Raw genomic sequence first — 22391 nt, forward strand, 5'->3', positions numbered from 1 at the left:
TACCACTAGATAATTAGATACATTATTACAACATTTAAATTCAGAACATAAGAAAATTTACAATGGAGCTGTGAGGCTCTTCTATAAATTTCATGGGCCTTAATATAGATTTTAGCACAAGAAGCCACTTGTTTAGCATTTACAGAAAAAAAAACTTAGCTACAAATATAGTAACCCCCTGCAAGCTCCCAGCATCCACAAAGCCACAAAAATGTGACTTTCCATCACTTCATATCTGTTCCATTATCTGGATCAGCCTTTCAAACAGAACTACTGCCCATCAAACATATTGCTGCCACCAATGACTGTAGCTCTACCCTGATTGAAAATATTATGTGAAAAAGAAAATGACTAAAAGTACGCTGACCAAGAGCAATCAGTCAGTAGTTACAAAGCCTGGTGCAAAATCATGTTTATTGGCAATGTTTCAGACAATCTAGCAAAAAATTTAAAGTCTTGCAACTACAGATCCACATTTTATAATAGCAACAATATATCAAAATTTTTATTCAGTAGCAAAGACAGATTGCAACCTTTTGCACAGAGTGGTGTGTATAAAATCACATGGAAGCAGTGTGAAAAAGTATGTATTGGTCAGTGAGGCAGAGCTATGGTAATTAGGTTATCTGAACATGACAGAAAATGGAGATTATGGAAGAAACATTCAACCTTTTCTGATCATCTTTTAGAAGGAAGCCATTAATAGGATGTAAAATGTGAACTTTTACATTCTGTTAATTGAAGCAGACAGATGACCCTAATGGAAATCAACAAACACACGACACAAAATTGAATTATCAGACTCAGTTCCCTTTTTTCCCTTTGTTAAATTAATTAGATTTGAACTGTAAGTTCATCTTATTTCGCATTAGTTGTTAAATTATCTTCCATCCTTTCCCTTTTATTTAATGTAATTGTTTCTATGTGACAAAAAAGTAACATTTTCCTTTGTAAACACTGTCCTTTTGTATCTTCTGTACAAATAATACCTTTGTAAATCATACACTTCATCTGTGTTTGCGACATTCAGCTCAAAGCTGGTTTGTGATCAAATAAATATAATTTTGCAGAGTATTAAGAAGTGTTTTCCTGTTTAATATTTTTATCATGTTGTGCAAGTCACCGACAGAAAATTCAGTTAACATTCCTGAAAAGTTGTGGAAACCTCACAGAGTGAACTGAAGAGGCTCCTGAGCAGATTCTTGGAAAAGCCAGGAGATACGTGGAGAGCAAGGTTTGGTCTAATTTAAATGTACAGATACACAGAGAATGATGATGATAATAAAAGCCACAAACTACCTGAGGCATAGAAAAATTTCAGAGGCGTATTTGCTTAAAAGCTTTGTATCTGTGATCAGAGGGTGCAAGAGAGTTGGAATCTTCAGTGCAAGAAAATGAGGGAGCATTTCATAGTGTAAGGATATATTTATGAAAAGGAGGTTAATTCAATGGAGAAATTAGGCAGTGTTGAAGCTAATGATATGTTGGAAGTTAATGGCATGAATGTCGTGTGTTTGCAGTATGAAAGTGATAGACAAATAAGGTTTGCAAGTCAAAATTGCAGTGTAATAAGAGAGCAAAGAACATCTACAGATTATGTGGAAAGTGCAAGTCTTTGTATCAGGCAGTAAACCTTGATTAGATTAGGTTTTCATTCCATAGATCCGTACTGAGGAGATCCTCATGGATGTGGAACATGTCACTTTTTTTTTTAAGCTGAAATAATAATACTAATAGTATGAGCATATACAATACATCATTTGTTTCTATTAAAAAATTCGTCAATGGAGTAGAAGGAGTTGGCCACTAGTAAGTCTTTCAGACCCCTTTTAAACTGATCTTTATTTGTAACTATACATTTTTTATGTTTGCTGGCAAATTATTGAAGATGAATGTTCCTGAGTAGTGGACCCCTTTTTGAACTAAAGTAAGTGCTTTTAAGTCCTTGTGCAGATCATTTTTGTTCCTGGTATTGTATGTATGAACTGAGCTGTTTGTTGGAAAAAGAGATATATTATTTAGGACAAATTTCATTAAGGAGTAAATATACTGAGAGGCAGTAGTTAGTATACCCAGTTCTTTGAAGAGGTTTCTACAGGACGTCCATGAATTTATTCTACAAATAATACGTATTACATGCTTTTGGACTCTGAAAACTTTTGTTTGACTTGAAGAGTTACCCCAAAATATTATACCATATGACATTATGGAATGAAAGTAGGCAAAGTATGCAGGCTTTTTCATTTTTATGTCGCCTATGTCTGCTAACACTCAAATTGCAAATACAGATTTGTTAAGGCATTTCTGCAGTTCTGTGGTGTGCGCTCCTCCCAACTGAATTTATTATCAAGTTGTAATCCCAGGAATTTGAGACTGTCAACCTCTTCTATATGCTCTTGTTCATACTTTATGCAAATGCTAGGTGGAAACCTCTTACAGGTTCTGAATTACATATAGTGAGTCTTTTCGAAGTTTAATGTCAGTGAGTTTGTTTTAAACCATTTATTAATATCCATGAAAATATCATTAGCAGATCTTTCTAGAACTACACTCAACATACTATTTATTGCAATACTTGTGTCATCTGCAAACAAAACGAACTCTGCTTCTGGCAATGTAACTGATGAGAGATCATTAATGTACACAAGAAGAAAGTGAGAGAACAGTGCTAAAGACTCAAGTGCAATTTTAAATACTGTAATGTTCAAATGTGAAAAAAAAGAAGTTCATCCATTAAATTTTCTTTGAAAGCAACATGGTAAACTAGCTATCCACTTTTTGTCCTGGTCAAGTTTGTGCTTTGCATTTAACGATGTGGCCATCAATGGTATATTAAACTCTAATCTTGATTCAGGATTATAATTCCATCTGCAACAGCTACAGAAGAAAATTGTTTTCTTCCAACAACTCAATATTTACTTACCTTTTTGCATACCCCTGTTGGCATCCTATGATTTGTACTTACGGTAAAACCTCGTGCTTTCACTGTCTTTAGATTCTTCCCTAAGAACTAAATTATTGCAGTTGTTCTCAAACTTCATTTTTTAACAAGTTTCTTTATTGTTTATTGTAACAGGAATCTTTTATTTTGCTGGCCATGGATTTGAATTGGATGATAAGTTCATGCTGCCTGTGAACGCACCTGAAAGTGGTGAATACCTTCGTTGTGACTGCATGTCTGAGAGAGAGTTGCTTAGTCATGCATTGGAGAGAAAGCCAAAGCTGCTTTTTGAAATCTTGGATATGTGTCTGATAGTGCCAGAAAGGTAAGATTTAGTATCTGCCATTTACAAATGCCTACCATATACGAGGGGCATTCAGTAAGTAATGCAGCATTTTTGTTTTCTAAAAGTGGGTTTGTTTTATTCAGGATTCCAATACACCATATTATTTGCCACTCTTTTGGCTACAAAATCCTATTTTTCAACATAATCTGCATTCAATGCGATGACCTTACACCACCCTACTGGAAGGACTTGTATGCCCACACGGTACCATTCTGCTCGTCGACATCGGAGCCTATGTCTAGCTCCCTCAATGACCTCCCTGTCACCCATTTATTGCTTTCCATGGAGTGCTTTCTTCATTGGGCCAAACAGATGGAAGTCAGAAGATATGAGATCCAGGCTGTAGTGTGGATGAGCAAGAGTAGTCCAGTGAAGTTTTGTGAGTTCCTCTTTGGTGTGCTGACTTGTGTCAAACCCTGCATTGTCATGGAGAAGGAGAAGTTCATTTGCATTTTTGTGGCAATGAACACATTGAAGTCATTTCTTAAATTTCCTAAGGGTAGCACAGTAAACTTCAGCATTGATCATTGCACCATAAGGGAGAAAATCAAACAGAATAACCCCTTCAGACTCCCAGAAGATCATCACCATTGCTTTACCAGCTGAGGATGCAGGTTTGAACTTTTTCTTTGGAGGAGAGGTGGTGTGGCGCCACTCCATGTATTGCCATTTTGTTTCCAGTTGAAAGTGATGAACCCATGTTTCATTGCTTTTGACAGTGATCAACAATAAATTGTCAGTTCCACACATGTGGTCCTTCATTGCTCTTTATGGTCTTTGCTAGGCGGCAAGGAAACCAGTGGTCACAACCATTTGAGTACCCCAACTGAGGTACAAGTTTGACAGTACAGAGATATACAGTTGAGCAGTGAGGTATTTGATTGTGAACCGTCTGTTACCTTGAATGAGAATGTCCACATCTTCCAAAAGGGCCAGAGTCACAACTGTGTGGGGCCAGCAGGCCCATGGGAGATCGGACGGGTTTACGCGACCTTGTCGCGATGATGACAGATGCCTTGCCCAATGACTCAACTTGCTTTTCTTCACTGCCAGGTCTCCATAAACATTTTGCAAACATCTATGAATATCTGTGCTGCTCTGGTTTTCTGCCAAAAGAAACTCAATGACAGTTCTCTGCATGGAATGCACCACTGGTACAGATGCCGTTTTGAAGGCTTTGTATAGCGCCACTGCCTATCAGAACTTCATGAAACAATAAGTGTTCTGTCCTCTTCTAGAGGAGTGAGACTCGCTGAAGTGAGACAAGCACTTTGCAATAAACAGCTGTTTATTACAAGAACTAAGCTAAATACACCCTCCCAGGGGACACCACCTTATTGTAGGCACCTTCAGTGCTGGGCAGGAGTGTTTGTGTGCTCTGATGAGGTCGAGAGTTGTACCGGCGATAGTGTAGCTACTGGCAGGGTCACCAAAGCTGGAGTGGTCTTGACTGAGGAGCCAGATGAAGTATGCCCCACACCATAGGGTGGGGGTGGCGGAGGGGGGGGGGGGGGGGGGGAGGGGGGGAGCTATAGGCTAGGTTGTCAACCCCTCTATGGGAGCTAACCCAAAAATGAAAGCCTGGTCCTCCAGGTTGGGGGTTGAGCACCAGGTTGATACCCCTGCCTTGTAAAATATCTATTATTGCTAATAATTCAGCAAGGAGTGTCGGACTGCCCCTATGTAGTCAAAATTCTCTAGGAAACAGGAATATGGATTTATAGGTGCTTAAATTTGGAACATGGAACATGTGTATGCTGTTGCAAACAGAGATGATATATAGTGTTGCAGAAGAGGTGCTCAGGTATGGAATGGGAGTTGTTCCACTGCAGGAAATAAGGTGGAAGGGAAGAGGAGAGATTTATAAGCAGAAATTCTCCATGTGCTATTCAGGGAAAGACCAAAGACAATGGGAGTATGGAGTTGGGCTTATAGTCTCCAAGGATATGCATGGATCAGTTACTGCTTTCACCCTATATAATGAAAGAATGTGTACTTTGCGTATGAAAGGCAAATTTCGCAATGTGGCCTTTGTGAATGTATATGCACCAATGGAAGAATCAGATGAAAATACTGTGGACATCTTCTATGATCAACTACAGGAGATGTGTGAAAGAATACCCAGGTATGATTCCAAGTAGTTCTTGGCAACTATAGTGCAAAACTGGGAAAGGAAATGGCGTTCAGAAGCGTGTTTGGTAAGGAGAGTCTGCATGATGAAACTAATAATAATGGTTGAAGGCGGTACCTGTTTTCCAAGGAAAAATATCTACAAAGGGACATGGAAAATACCAGGAACAAATAAAGCAAACCAAACAGACCATATATTGATATCAAAGAGGTGGGCATCCGTTATGGAAAATGTGCGCACTTTCCAAGGAGCTAATTCTGATTCTGACAGTTACCTAGTAGGAGCCAAAATGAGACAGAAACTTGCCATGGCTGCCAGGGGAAGTAGTACCAAGTAAATAAATGGAATGTAGAACAACTGAAATATAGGTCTGCTGTCTAGGAGTACCAGAACAGTTTGAGACAGAGTTACAAATAAAAGATGGTGGAGATGATATAGACAAAGAATGGAACTCTATTAAAGATGCCATTAGGACAACAGCACATGAAATACTGGGGAAGCAAGGAGACTTAGGAATGAAGACTGGTATGATGATGAGTGTAGACAGGCAGTGGAACAGAAAAAGGAAGCAAGGCTGAAATGCTTGCAGCGGAATACTAGATCAAATCAGGCATTATATAATGAAAAGAGAATAGAGGCAGCAACGGTATGCAGGAGGGGGGAAAAAGGGAAACCATGAAGAGAAGGATAGAGGAGATGGAAGAGCCCTACCAAATGAATGAAAGCAGAAAATTCTACAAGAAAATTAAAGAAGGAACCCAAGAATATAGACCAAAAATAACAGCTTGTAGGCACAAAGAGGGAAATCTGCTGACAGATAAACAAGATGTTCTGTATAGATGGAGAGAATATTTCAAGGGAATTTTGGAAGGCAATCCTACCAGGAATGAGCAGCCACTCTATTATACCGTAGATCCAGAATATAGGAACCAACATTAGAGGAAGTACAGAAGGTAGTGCATTGTTTAAAAAATTATAAAGCATCAGGAACTGATGAAATAACTGCAGAACTGCTAAAAAATGGGGGAACAATCTTCATAAGCAGAGGAGAGAATCCCAGAAGAATGAACATTAGGTGTAATCCAACCAGTACACAGAAAGGAGTCAAGACCTGCTGTTCAAATTACGGAGGAATTACCCTGCTGAATGTAAGCTGTAAGATCTTCTCTAGTATTATCTACAACAGGTTAGCACCAAATGCAGAAGAGATTCTGGGGGAGTATCAGTGTGGATTTCAGCCTAGTAGATCAACAACAGACCAGATATTTGTGTTAAGGCAAATACATGATAAGGTATAACATTGAGCTGCATAACCTGTACGTAGACTTCATGCAGGCCTTTGATAGTCTTGATAGAGCACAAATGCTAAATGATTTGCTGCTGCTTGGTATACCATCGAAGTGTGTCTCACTTATTCAAGCAACATTGACTGGTTCCAAGGCTGTCGTGTGAGTGAATGGAGAACTGAGCAATTGGTTTAACATTAGCAAAGGAGTCAGACAAAGGAAGGCACTCTCTACAGTGCTTTTCAATCTGACTTTTGAAGGCATGCAGAAGGTTCAGATATCTGGTTACATAGACACAAGGTTGACTCAGATATGCACATATGCTGACGATGTAGCAATTATTAGTAGATGAAGGGTATCACTAGAGAGGACAATGTGTGAGCTGAAAGAAGCCATAGGGCATAGAGGCCTTTCTATAAATGAAACAAAGACTAAGTGCATAAATTTCACCAGAGAGGAAAATAATAACTTGGATAGACTATCAGCAGACGGTTTCAATTTTGAGCATGTGCTGAACTTTGACTATATGGGCTCTAATATTAACTGCACAAATTCCATGTCAACTGAAATAAAACTGCACATCCTAAGTGGTAATAGATGCTTCCACACTTTTAAGAAATTGTTGGTCTCTAGGTTATTAAATAGGCAGCTGAAGTTGCAACTATATAAGGTCATGATCAGGCCACTTGTAACCTATGGACGCGAAACATGGATGCTAGCAAGTGTTGAGGAGCAACAGCTCAGGATATTTGAACGTAGGGTGCTGCATAAGATCTATGGGGCAGTTCAGGATGATAATGGTTTCTGGACATGTAGGACGAATACTGAGCTGGACCGCTTCATACAAGAAGCTGGCATCGTAAGAATTATAAAAAATACGAGGGTGAGTCAAATGAAAACCATAAATATTATTTGTTGTGCTGAAGTGGTACAAAGCTGTATCACTTTTCAACATAATCTCCCCCACGCTCAATGCAAGTCCTCCAGCACTTACAAAGTGCATAAATTCCTTTAGAAAAAAATTCTTTTGGTAGTCCGTGCAACCACTCGTGCACCGCTTGGTGTACCTCTTCATCAGAACGGAACTTCTTTCCTCCCATTGCGTCTTTGAGTGGTCCAAACATATGGAAATCACTTGGGGGAAGGTCTGGTGAGTATGGTGGATGAGGAAGACACTCAAAATGCAGGTCTGTGATTGTTGCAACTGTTGTACGGGCAGTGTGGGCCCTTGCAATGTCATGTTGCAAAAGGACACCTGCTGACAACAATCCACGTAGTTTTGATTTGATTGCAGGGCGCAGATGATTTTTTAGGAGATCTGTGTATGATGCACTGGTGACAGTGGTCCCTCTAGGCATGTAATGCTCCAAAATGATGCCTTTTTCATCCCAAAAGAGAGTCAGCATAACCTTTCCTGCTGATGGTTCCATTCGAAACTTCTTTGGTTTTGGTGAAGAGGAGTGGCGCCATTCCTTGCTCGCTTCTCTTCATTTCCGGTTGGTGGAACCCAGGTTTCGTCCCCAGTTATGATTCTTGCAAGAAAGCCATCACCTTCTCGTTCAAAGCACCAAAGAAGTTCTTCACAAGCATCAACATGTCGTTCTCTCATTTCAGGCGTCAGCTGCCGTGGCACCCATCTTGCAGACACTTTGTGAAACTGGAGCACATCATGCACAATGTAGTGGCCTGACCCATGACTAATCTGTAAACATGCTGCAATGTCATTCAGTGTCACTCTGCGGTTTTCCTTCACTATGGCTTCAACTGCTGCAATGTTCTGTGGAGTCACAACTTGTTGTGCCTGACCTGGACGAGGAGCATCTTCCACTGAAGTCACACCATTTGTGAACTTCCTACTCCATTTGTAGACTTGCTGCTGTGACAAACATGGCTCACCGTACTGAACCTTCATTCCTCAATGAATTTCAATAGGTTTCACACCTTCACTATGCAAAAACCGTATAACAGAACGCTGTTCTTCCCTGGTGCAAGTCGCAAGTGGGGCGGCCATCTTTACACTGATACTGCGATTGTATGTGTGTATCTACACTATGCTCCCACCTACAGGCCATTCTGCACGCTGTTTGTAGCACACTTACCAACTTACAGGATAACAACGCAAAATTTCGATTTGTTATTACAAATTTAAGGTTTTCATTTGACTCACCTTTGTAGAAGAATAGCCTGGCTTGAGCATGTCCTCAGGATGGATACTGGAAGAACTACTAAAAAGATTTTTGAATGGAGGCCAACCGGAAGAAGACAGAAAGGAAGCCCATGAAAACGGTGGGTAGATGACATGGAAGAAGATATAAAATCTCCCAGAGTCCGAGGATGGCGGAGAACCGTGCTGGAGAGAGCAGAATGGAGGAAACTTGTTGATGAGGCTAAAACCCACACATGGTTGTAATGCCGTGAAAAGAAGAAGAAGCTAAATAAAATCTCTGAAAATAATGTCTATGAAACTTGAGAACAGCAATGTACTGCGGAGCAGAGAATATTAATGACGATTCAGTCCCACAAGGCTGATAACTTGTAGGCATTGTCCTGATGAGCAGCAGGTGCTATGACGATACAGTCCTATGAGACTGAGAGCTCATAGTCTGTCTACTTGCAATGACATGGTCCCACAAGGTAATGAGCACATAGGCAGTCATAAAAATACTGTGGAGCGGTGCCCTCAGAACAGCAGATGGAAGCATAGCGTCAAACGTGGCTCAGGATGAGGACGGCACAGCACCTTGGCGGGCAGTGACAGGCGGTGTCTGTAGGGGAGGGGGGGGGGGGGGGGGGGACTTGAAGTGGCTGTTGGTTGGGCTTGAGACATAACTGGCTCTCCATGGGCAGAGCGCCAATTAAGTACACGCCTGTGGAAGGATACTTGCATGGTATTACATAAGCATGTGACTGTGCAGACCTAAATTAGTTCCCCAACTGCAGCACTGTATGCTGTAACTTGCATGCCATGTAGTGGCAAGACTGGCACCCCTGAACACGGCAGTGACTGCTGGTGGCTTGACTGTACACAATACCTTCTCTCCTCTGTTTACAAATAACCTCCTAGTTGAGGCAGGGGCCACACCTGGTCTGCAAAACATTCATGCAAATGTGGTGGCTGAAATATGCAGGGGGCAGCTCTACATACTCAACAGTAGGGACTGAAGCAGGAATATTCCATCCGTACTGGCCCCCCCCCCCCCCCCCCCTCCCTCCAGCAGAAATTGGCCAAGGAAAAGGAGTGTGTTTCATTACTTATTGAATGTCCCTCGTACATTATTGTGTCTCAATGTCACCTACCACTTACCTGTGATGTCTATAGTACATAGCTTTTGATATGTGTCATGTGAAAAACACTAGCAAAAGGTACTAACTGCTGCTGTTGATAAAATAAGTGATTTATCCTGTTTGCTAAAAGGAAAGGTTCAAATGGCTCTGAGCACTATGGGACTTAACTTCTGAGAACATCAGTTCCCTAGAACTTAGAACTACTTAAACCTAACTAACCTAAGGACATCACACACATCCATGCCCGAGGCAGGATTCGAACCTGCAACCATAGCAGTCGCGCGATTCCAGACTGTAGCACCTAGAACCGCTCAGCCACTCTGACCGGCAAAAGGAAAGAACATCTGTTCATAGGCAAACGGAGTTATATTTCTGAGACAGTGAAGTTTTTCTGAACTTTGTGTCTTCTTTTATAATGAAACTGTGTTAATGGCAATGTAGCAATTAACTTTTGTGGAAATTGTGAAACTCAGTGTAACATTAATGCCCAAGACTATCGTTGGCACATTGATTATGAAGATGTGTGAAGGCACAACAGCATGACACTGTGGGACAGATCACCATTCCCATAAACAGTAATGTTTAATGATGGACTTGTTGGTGAATAGTCTGGAGAGCTTCTCACTGACTAAAAGTTGTTTTGTATCATCTCTTGAGTTATACAATGCTCTAATTCTTCCCAGAGTAGCCACAATTGTCATTTGAATGCCCATCAGCATATCAACAAGTTTATATCCAGACTCATATTTTTAAGGTGTTCCATATGATCATACATTTGTTTTCTAAAACTGCTGAAGGAGCATATGGCATGTCTTTCAGTAATCCAGAAAGTATATACATAAGAACAACATAATATGTTAAGTCAGTCTTCTTAATAACTTCAAAATATGTAATCCTTTCATTCAAAACGCATGTGTTTTCCTTTCTCCCCATTCTAATATTTAGCTGCAATTCATTATGAGCTTGTTCCTTATTCACATCTGAAACATTCAGCTGGAATTGCTTGCACAAAGTTTGTAGAATCATGTACTGCCTAATTAAAGATTACTAGTATGCTCATGCAAGTTTATATAAATGTTTGTGAAAACAGCAACAGCAAGAAGAATAAATATGGAATAATGAACCTAATGAACCGAGTGGGTACATTACATTGATTTTTAGAATTCTGTGTCATCTGAAACCCCTATGTATTTTAGTTAGAACCTCTAAATCTCGGCCTGGAATCAAAGAGGGGTTTGATGTATTTGTTGGAAATCACAGTCTGCATGCTTTGTATGTGAATTCACAAAGCACTGAGACTGGTTTCTGGAGTGCTGTGACAAACCAATTACCAACTAGCTATATCGTACATATGTTTGGTGGATGATGTTAAACAAACATACTTGGAGGTAAAGCAGTGATACTTGTCATTCATAGAAGAAGACTTGCAAGTTTGTTGCTGTGCATTATCAGACATTATCCAGTTGAAATGTCTCATGTGGAGTTGTCTGAAGAAGATGCTCTAATTCACTGATGTAATGATTGCAGTTCGGATTGCCTTCAGTACAGAGGAGTTGAGGTCACATATCATATCCAGCAGTGCACCAAATCCCCACACTTGACATTAGTATGCAGTGCCGCTACTGCAGCAGAGTCTGGCACATTGGCAATCATCTAATGTATTATTGTAAATATTAATAACAGAATGTAACAATGTGATTAACAACAAAATGAGTTAACAATAACAGCTCACCACATACCAGAAGTAGAGGATCAATATGATGCAACTCTCCACACTGCACTGCTGTGCAAGCCTCATTGTCTGCAGATAACTACTGCCGCCCACATCCATTTGGACCTGGTTGCTGTACTTATCCCTTGAGCAGGTATGTCATGCTATTTTGGTGATGACAAAATCAAGAACCGAGCGAGGTGGCACGATGGCTAGCACACTGGACTCGCATTCAGAAAGACGATGGTTGAAATCCATGTCTGGCCATCATGATTTAGCTTTTCTGTGATTTCCCTAAATTGCTTCTGGCAAATGTCAGGATGATTCCTTACCTAATCTGATGGGACCGATGACCTCGCTGTTCAGACCCTCCCCCAAATCAGCCAACCAATCAAAATCAAGTCACATTTACAGGGAACCTGGTAGTATGTGCCCACATATCAGTATGATGCTGTATTTTGTATCATCATTGACAATGTAGTCTTGTACCATAGGAAGCAAGGAGAGGATGATGTTCGGTGGCGCCCGTATCCTCTTTCTATAACACAACTGCGCACATGTAATAGCAAATGTTCTGTATTCATAAGAACAAGAAGCTACTTATCTTTAAGGAAGTTGTTGTGGTACAAGCTCTTCCTTAATAGTCCATGTTAGCCTTACTGCTGGTGAAGTACAAGTCCCACTATAAACGCAAGTAATGGGACTAGTAACTGTGACTGACTGTCTGCAACTGGGCTGACTGTCTGGCTGGGCTGCGACTGATGACTCCGATTTTGTGACTGACTGGACCCTCCAGTCCGTGGCAGCAATCTAAATACTGGCGGTCGAGAGGACGTTAGCGGCACGTTGTTTGTGAGTCTGTCTTTAGCCTCTCTCCTGAGAGGCGTGCTTGCTCCAGCGCCTGTTATCAATCTTCTTGCAACATCTTTGCCGACCTGTGTGCTGGTGACAGCTTACACCAGTGCACTGTAGTCCTTCTGGGCTGAATGCATCCACTTATTCAGTTGGGAAGGGTTCATAAAGACATTATATCTTCTCCTGAGGCAGTCTGATCCACAACTGTTCTAACTGGTCTTTATAGCTTGCATACTGCCACTGGTATGGAGTTAACATCTGAACTAGTCCCACACATTCTGTTGGGGACACATCTGGGAGTCTTGTTGGACTTCAGAGTGTTCAACATCATGCAGACTGTTCTGGGAGACACGTACCATGTGCAATCATTAACATTCCCACTGATGGTGTGCATGTGTAAGAAGTTGTATTGATACTTGCCGATGTACAGTTGTATTTGTGTGTCTGTTAACCACTGTACTATCCATTGAGTTGTTACGTATACTCCTTCCATTATTTATATTGCACCAAGGAATTTCCATTACCATATTTATTGTGAATAGTTTTGTTTTTGTACCTTAATTTCAGGGATCAAAATCCAGCACTGTTCTGGGAGAAGTATGACTTTCCTGAATACAAACAAGACAGAAATATCATTCGAGCTTATGCTACATCAAGTAATCTAAAGTCCTTTGAAAGAAAACATGAAACGAATGGTCTTTATGTTAAATATTTGAAAAAATTTCTCGGTAACGACCTGTCCGTACTGACAATAGTGAATAAAGTTTCTGAAGGTAAGTAATTGTAAAGTTTAGATTCATTCCATTGTATACAGTTTAAGGATTCTTGATATTAGGTGTAATATTTTTTTTAGATGATTGTTCATTCACGTAAGAGTACTAGTTTTTTTCAACCTAAAGATTTAAAAACAAGTTCTACAGGCCAGTTTTTAGCTTTTTACTCAATGTTGTGAATTTCAATGAAGAGAAATTTTGATAATGACACACTTTGACAAAAAACAAGGCCATCGGCCGCAGTCTAAGCCCACTACACTTATGATGTGGAACAATAAACTTGGCCTCTTGATAATTTTCTCTGAGTCCAACTGTATGCACAAACTGGCAGCACTGTAGGCTGTGGCAGTTCCTGGAGGAAGTCAAGTCTTTCATTTGAGCCATCGTGTGACATCTTGAATAGTGGTCTAGCAGAAAACTTAGTGTCATATGACTGCATCTGCCAGTCCAGACCAGTAGTTGCCTACATTTTTATAGTGCCTTTCACATGAATGTTGTCCGCCCCCAGTAGCTGAGTGGTCAGTGCAACAGCATGTCAATCCTACGGGCCTGGGTTCGATTCCCGGCTGGGTCAGAGATTTTCTCCACTCAGGGACTGGGTGTTGTGTTGTCCTAATCATCATCATTCCATCCCCATCGACACGCAAGTCACCGAAGTGGCATCAAATCGAAAGACTTGCATCCGGCGAATTGTCTACCCGACAGGGGGCCCTAGTCACACGACATTTACATTTAACCTGAAAAATGAAGAATGGAAAAAGCTTATCACTTACTTCATTTCTGCTGTTGATGCAGAAAGCTTTAGCATCAGACATGAAGTTTAGTTTATTACTTCTTTACTGCTGACTATATTCTCAACACAGTTTGCAGACACTATCTAGATAACCACTGAATGTACCTCCAAAATTATACCATCATACAACACACAGTTCAGGACACATAACATCATAAACATTTGAGATGCATGAAGAACTTGCTTGTTCTCAATATAGGGTGCAAATTACCCAGACTATACTCATTCAGTGTTTCATAATGAGAGCACTCAGCGACACCCAACATACTTCAGGAATCATTTCAAAATTTTTTCTTGGGTACAAGCTTAATGTAAAATATTTAACCCATTAACTCATTTGTAGAGTAATGAGACATTTCAACCTCTTTTAAACTCCAGAGTTCTCTTCTTTAAAGAAAGAGGGCTTTTACTGGTTTTGTTATACCAGTATATGAGTGTGGCTCCAAATTATTTTATATTTTGTGATCTATTAAAAGTATCTCAATATGTTGTTTATTGTTATTATTAATGTGTTAAATGTCATTCTTTTACCATTTAAGGGGACACAGTCACGAACAGGCTCAAAAAAATCGAATTTTTATTTTTTATTTTTTTTTAGCCTTAATCTATGCTCCAATTATTTGGCTACAAAATGCCGTTTGTTTCATACAAATCTGATTATTATATTCGGAGTTATTAATTTGTTCGTGAAGCATGGTAACTAGCGCCACATCCATTTTTGCTGTGTCTTGCGCAGTAGTCAGCATTGACTATAGTACAACAATCATTTATGTTCCACAGATATAAATACTCTTTATTTGGGTTGAAAGAGAGAATTGTTATTCTGATGTTTGCCAGCCTTTCTGCATTGTCGACTATCGTTTGTCAGTTTCTTCATCCTAGTTGTTTACGTTTTGGTGATACAAATGTAATGATTTTGTGAAACGTTATAACACAATGGGTAGAATAAGGAGGTTTGGATGTAAGCTTAAGTTTCGTGGAAATAAATATGTAAAAATAAACTGTGAAACTGCTAGTTTTGAACAGAGGGCAGAAAATAATATTGAAAGTGAAGTCAGTGCGAGTGTCAGTGCTTCAAGCAAGAAGTTTCTAGGTGCTGCCGATTTTCCAAGTGCCTCTCAAATGCGTGACAATGCAATATGTGGTGTGAACAGTGTCTCTGTTGTTATTGACACAAACATTCTGATTTCCATGAGGTTATTACGTGAACTTATCGAAAAACACACAAATTGTAAAAACTGTGGTGGAAACGTTACTTTGCACGAAGATGTGGTGAAAACCAAGGGAATTGTTTGTAATTTAGTTTTGACATGTTTGGAATGTAGCTGTACTGACAATACAATGTCATCCCATGTAACAAGAAGCAGATTGTATGAAAACAATTTAAGATTAGTGTATGCACTTAGATCTATTGGAAAAGGGCGAAGTGCAGGTGCTGTTCTTTGTGCAGTGATGAACATTCCTCCACCTCCAAGAAAGTTTGATGTTTACAACAAGACTATTGGTGCAGTTGTAGCTGAGGTAAGTGAATCTACAATGTTGAAAGCAGCCAAAGAAGCAGTTCAGTTGAATGATTCGAAATCTGACCCAAGGCAAATTTCTGCTGGCTTTGATGGCAGTTGGCAGAAACGTGGGCATACATCCCTAAATGGCATTGTGTCAGCAACTTCTTTTGATACTGGGAAGGTTCTGGATATTGAAATTATTACTAAGTTCTGTGACATCTGCAGCAAAAATCCCACTATACAACATCTGTGCAAAAAGGACTATGATGGTTCTATTGAAGGCATGGAAGTGGCTGGTGTTGCTAACATTTTCAAAAGGTCTGTGCAGTCAGGAGGTATCCTCTATACAGACTATCTTGGGGACGAGGTCAGTAAGGCTTATCAGAAAGTGGTAGAAGATAAACCTTATGGGCCTAGAGTCAAAATTAATAAACTGGAATGTATAGGACATGTACAGAAAAGAATGGGATCACGACTTCTAAAGATATGTAAGGAAAAAAAGTTAGGTGGTAAAGGGGGCCTGACAAAGGCTGAAATAGACAGGATCCAGACTTATTATGGTATGGCCATTAGAAATAACTGCAACAATGTAGAAGCAATGAGGAGAGCCATCTGGGCTATATTCTTTCATAAAATTTCAGCAGATGGGGAACCACAACATAACCTTTGCCCACAGGGACCTGACAGCTGGTGCAAATTCAACAACCCAGCTACATCTTCCAGCTATAAGCACAAACATTCAATTCCAGAAAAAATCCTGCTAGCTGTGAAACCCATTTTCAGGGACCTTAGCCAACAAGAGCTCTTGAAAAAGTGGTCACTATGGAAAAACTCAAAACCCAAATGAAAGTTTGAATTCTGTCATTTGGACAAGGCTACCAAAAACTGTTTTCGTTAGAAAAGAAACAGTAAAATTTGGTGTTCATGATGCAGTGATGTGCTTCAATGCTGGTGTGTCAAAGAAGACTGATGTATTAAGACTCTAGGGAACAAAGGATGGTATCAATACTGAAAGGGGACTGAAAAAGATTGACATGGACCGTATCCATTATGCTGATATTTCTGCAGGAAATGCTACCAAGGAGGCCAGGATAGCCAGAAGATCAAAGAAAAGAAGATAAAGATCAAGAAGCTGAGCCACAGTACAGCCCTGGAATGTTTTAAAAGTGTGTCTGTATGACATTGTACATTACTTTCTTGCATGTAAAACTTTAATACCATTTTTCTCAAAACTACATTTTTTGACCTTCTGGTACACTTTTCTCAAAAACTATGACTGCTACAGACATCAGACTTACAGTATCTCTTGTTAATACAACGACGATTAATTAGATAAAAAAATAGACCAGTAGTGATAAAAAGAACAGATTTACAAGCTCCAAGGTGTTTAGAAAAGTTTTAATTTTTTGTCTTATATAACAAAAAACTGATTACTCATGAAATATATAAAATACATTAACCATTTTTTATGTGATTTGAGAATGATTTTTCAGCTGTACACTGTAAAAGTTTCAGGTCTTTATCTCCATTAGTTACTTCAGAAAGTGTACCTGACGTTTGCTTGTTGTAGCATTGATTCCTTATGGGAGTTCCCTCGCGACTGTGTCCCCTTAAAGGTGATTCTAGATGTAATTTTTTTTTTTTTGTAGGGAATTCGTATGTTTCTGTAAATCTACAGTGAGCAGTGAGTGCAGAGTCGTGTTTCACTGTTGTTTGGTTCCTTATGGTAAATGTATGTGATAAGCTATGTGAATACCTTCCAGTGGATTCTCTATTGCAGTGCACACACATTGAACGTTTGGAGATCCCTGTCTGGATTCATGGAGAACTTAACACTGATCAAAAGTTATATTTAAGGTAGTCAGTCTGACTGTATCACCTGTTCAGAGACATTTGTATGGTGAAGCAGCTTGGTATTCACAAAGCAGACATCTATGACCACTAACACAGCTTATTAAGTCAAGCTTGCAAGAAGCCTTAATGTGCAAAGATTTTCTTCAGATTTCATTAAAGAATTCCTTCTAGCAATTTGCAGCTTCATTAAATAAAATGAAAAATAAGAACTTTCAGTGCACTGATCTCCAATGGGGTTAGTTTATACCCCCCTTACATCACCAGACACCTGGGGAGCCAATGAGCTAATGAGACACGGCCAGCGGCAGGTATCTCTAATAGCAATAGTGGTCACTGAGCCTCATAACACAACATTAAAGGTAAGAACAGTTTTTACTTGTGTGAAGAATGGCATTCCTGGACTTCAAAAATTAAATTTTGTATTCCAGTGACTCATTTTTCATGAAGATTGTCTAGTATGAGTCACAGAAGTGGGAAGGGAATACCTAGTGCATTTATCGGTACAATTGAGTACCTTATATGTAAGTAAATGCACCATCACAGAGTTGCTAAATATTTGCAATGGCATTGCCAAATCTTAGCTCCTCTTCATGCTCCTCTCTTGTGGGCTTTCGGAGGGAGGACGTGCAAATGTAGAATTTTTATGCAGCATTATCTCCCAGTAGTTTTTAACATCACCTTTTAGGATATCTACCTTTTGAGCCATTCAATTAGATTTAATCCTGAATTCTCCATTTTTGAAACTTTCCAGTGTGGGTGGCAGCTATTGACACTGCTGTTATGTAATTCCAGTGTAGGAATAGCAAAGCTACAGATATTGCTATCGCTCATGCAGCACGTGAAATATTGAGGTGTATAATCTTCCATTACAAATACAATTTCCCCCAAAATACTAACGTATAAAACACTTAGATTGTTAGTTTGCAACAAAATATTTAATTGCATATCAACCTTGCCCCAAGTGTCATGAAGCTGTAAGGTATCAAACACTCTGGAGCTTGAAATCAACTGTCTCTACAGGCAGTCTTGTGACACATACAAGTAAAATTTCATGGCCACCGCGAGAATGCAGAAATACATGTTGTTTCAAATTGAATATGTATATTACAAAGTATTATGTTGTCATAAGTAACGAATGCTGTGCCACAGCTCAGCTATTGGAGGAATGGATAAATTGTCTAGTTTATATTCATTGCCACTAGATGTCGGATGTCCTTTGTTCACATGGTTGCCATCACATGTTGCAAAATGGCTACTCCATAGCAGAAATAATTTGTGTTCTCAAATTTGATTACAGTGCATTCTCCGGATGAAACATTCGGAGATTGGTGTCAACAGTCTGTAGACACAGGACGTGTGTGTAAAGAAATGGGTCTTGGCCACCCATGTGTTTCTGGGAAAATGTTTTCAAATTCAAACTGCTTTCCATTGTAGTCTCATAAAACTGTTACAATTGCCTACAACAACAATTTGGCATGTTTGTAGACGTTGGTTGGTTATGAAACCAAACAAGTTGCCGCTGTTATAGGCTCTACCTCATGAAAACAAATGCAAAAGTGTGGCATTTTCCGATGAGCTTTAGAATGCTATTGATAGTGATAACACACACAGTGTTTGAATTTGAGGCTTACAGAACTCACACAGAGAACATGTACGAGATTCACCCAAAGTCAATATGTGTTTTGTGGTATACAGAGTGACAATTATTGAACTAAATAAAAAAAAAAAGTAAATTAGTTTCAAACTGCGACATGCACACACTTTAGTCAACATATAAACATCACTATAAATATTCGCATTTAGGTTATGTCAAGTTCGATATGCCTGCCATCATTGGCGATGATGTGGCACGGACAAATAGTGAAATTCTGCATGGCCCGCTGAAGTGCTTGAGCATCGATGCTATCAGTGACCTCTTCAGTGGCTGTTTGCAGCTCAGCAATGGTTTTGGAAGTATTACTGTACACCTTGTCTTTAATATAGCCCCACAAAAAGGGTTACATGTGTTCAGAACCGGAGAATAAGGTGGCCAATCGAGGGCCATGCCAGTGGCCTCTTCGTATCCCAGAGATAGAATGCAGTCCCTGCCAGGACATCAAACCTACTCCTGCTTTGATGGGGTCAAGCTCCATCTTGCATGAACCATATCTTGTGGAAATCAGGGTCACGTTGGATAATGGGGATGAAATTGTCTTCCAAAACCTTCAGGTACCGTTTGGTAGTCACGATCCATGCCATCAAGGAATATCACACCAATTATTCTGTGACTGGACATTGCACACCACACAGTCACCTATTGAGGATGAAGAGACTTCTCAATAATGAAATGCAGATTCTCAGCCGCCAAATGTGACAGTTTTGCTTATTGACGAACCCATCCAAATGAAAGCGGACTTCGTTGCTGTACAAAACCATACTGTGCATACTAATTCCCATCATGCCCCATGACCAACTGTGCAGTTTGAATGTCCCAATGTAAACCATTCAGAAATTAAGACAATTTTATTTCATATAGTTCAATAATTGTCATCCTGTATTATTATTCTTATCTGCATTTCCTTTGGCTTTCAGTTTCTGAAATCTCAGAACTATTGAGCCATCGGCACTGCCCTGTTTTCTCTGGCTGAAGCTGGTAACCACAGAGTGTGTACTCTACAAAGTATAATACTATTCACTAGTTCAGATTTTGTCTAAATTTTAATTCATTGTATCCCAGACCTACAAAAAAAATTGTGTCTCTTTTTGTTTTTCTAGAATTTGAGAACAATGAGCCTTCTGATGCTGCTGACAGAATGATGCCATCTGTGTACTACAACACTTCAAAACCATACTTTTTAACAGATCCAGTTATTGGTATGTGAAAACAAAAAATCATACAATAATACATTACAGAAAAATGTAGATCTGACTGCTAACTAATGTGTTTAATGTGTGCTATGTTATGGCTGCATTAATCATAAAAGTTATAACAAGTAAAAAAGTAAAGAATGATGAGGTGCTTACAAAAGCTGCATAGCCCTATGATGGTGCTTTATCTGCAGCTACCAGTCTCACATCAGTGTAGACGCATTTTCAGGTTTATAATGGTTATATTCTTAGTATGTATATAGACGATTATGGACTCCGATTTTTCGGGATGTTATCCACATTAAAAGTCAAATCATATTGGTGGGTTGTCATACTAAAACTGAGTACACCCAAAAGATGTTTGTCGAAAGTATACAAAGCATGACTGCTGAATGAGCCAGGCCAGATAACACCCTGTAGGATATGTTACACTTTTGACAAATGGTTTTTGGGTATACTCAGTTTTAGTATGACAATCCACCAATGTGGTTTGACTCTTAACGTTGATAGCTTCCTGAATGCTGGGACTCTGTAACTGTATATCTATGCAGGTTTTCGAAACGCCTTATCATTCTCGACTTTTTTAGTTGTTGTCATTTTTATGGTAATTTAAATAGTTATTGAGTGCTGAGTGTTCTTTATTTTGTTGAACTCTGTGATAAAATAAATATGATTTCCCCTCCCATCTTTCTTTGCTATGTTTCATCTAGTAAAGATTAAAATACATGTACTTCTTTATGTATCTTCTTTTTTACAAAATGTTTGATTTTATTTAGGGTTTTCTTTGAGGTGTGCAGAGTTTAATACTTAAACATTGGAACTGTACGTGGTACAAGTTTATTGTTATGCTTCGATTTTTGCTCAGACTGTATGTGTTGGGCAAAATAGGGCATTGGTTAAGACACTATCTGTTGTTCTACAGGAGTAAGATTACAATCCCTGCCCAACAACTCTAATTCTAGTATTTTGTGGTTTCCCTCAATCACTTTAGGCAACTGTTAGCATTGGTCATCCAAAAATGCCTCAGCCATTTTCCGTTCCCATCCATGTTCATGAGAGTGTAATTTCTTCAAAATCCACATCTACATTTATGTGAAATTTACTTCAAGTATTATTTGCAACAATTCTGATGAACTATATGTGATTTTCCTTCTCACTGTACATTTGTGTGTTTGTTTGCAACATGTTGTTTGAAACACTCTGTTCCCAGATTTAGATGGAATTTTGTCATGGACATTTTTTCAGTCTGTGGAGTGCATGAATGAATGTATGTTTAACCCTCCCTCTCCCTCTCCCTCTCTCTCTCTCTCTTAGAAAAAGACGATTGCATCATCTGCAGTCTTTAATACTGATTTTATTTAACTCCAATAAAATACTGAGTGATTATACCCTCAATATTTGAGTTGCAAAACACAGCGCACTGATTTATTTTTTTCCACCAACCTCTCAACATGTCTTTCTTCTTTTTTTTATTTTTTTTTTATTATAATTCCCTTGTGAATTCAGCAACCCTTTGTTCTGTAGAGAGCAGAATTATTTTTACTGAAGAAGAAAATACAGCAACATAAATCACCAGTAATTCGAAGCATAATTGAAACCACATTTCAGCAGCTACTCCTGCTAGAAGCTATTTGAATATTTACATTCTGTGAACCTAGATCCCCTTTAGCAGAATGTGAAACAATGTTCCTTGCAATTAAGGCTCAATCCCATCAAACCTAATAATTTTTGTCCTTCAAAGATGGACATATTTTTATAGTTTTCTCGCAGATTAAGAGAAACTGTATTATGGTCAAACTTTCTTGCTCACCAGCATATAAGAGTCAGTCAAATTAAAACTGAACACCTGCCACAGTGGGACCATGGACTGGTTCCATTCAAAAGTATTCACCACACATTTATTCACTGGGAAAAGAGCCAATCAATTCCTGCTTCATGGAATGCAGCCAGCCACTGACAGATCTACAACTGCACTCGCTCTTGCACTTCCTTGTCCGACTGAAGCTGGTGTCCACAAGTCTTTCTCCAGGTCACTAAAGATGTGAAAATCACATTGTGAAAGAT

At 39.3% G+C, this 22391-nt stretch overlaps 1 protein-coding gene across 2 annotated transcripts in view; it reads left to right on the forward strand.

Annotated features, from left to right (window-relative positions):
- LOC124612371 (mucosa-associated lymphoid tissue lymphoma translocation protein 1 homolog) overlaps positions 1-22391 on the forward strand; it is a 134887-nt gene that overhangs the window by 83014 nt on the left and 29482 nt on the right. For both annotated transcript variants that reach the window (XM_047140537.1, XM_047140538.1), the window contains exons 8-10: positions 3077-3266; positions 13123-13328; positions 20235-20333. In XM_047140537.1, coding sequence (XP_046996493.1) covers positions 3077-3266; positions 13123-13328; positions 20235-20333 — 495 coding nt within the window. The remainder of the gene's footprint in view (positions 1-3076; positions 3267-13122; positions 13329-20234; positions 20334-22391) is intronic.

The sequence above is a fragment of the Schistocerca americana genome, chromosome 4 (genome assembly GCF_021461395.2).
Source record: "Schistocerca americana isolate TAMUIC-IGC-003095 chromosome 4, iqSchAmer2.1, whole genome shotgun sequence".
NCBI lineage: Eukaryota > Metazoa > Arthropoda > Insecta > Orthoptera > Acrididae > Schistocerca > Schistocerca americana.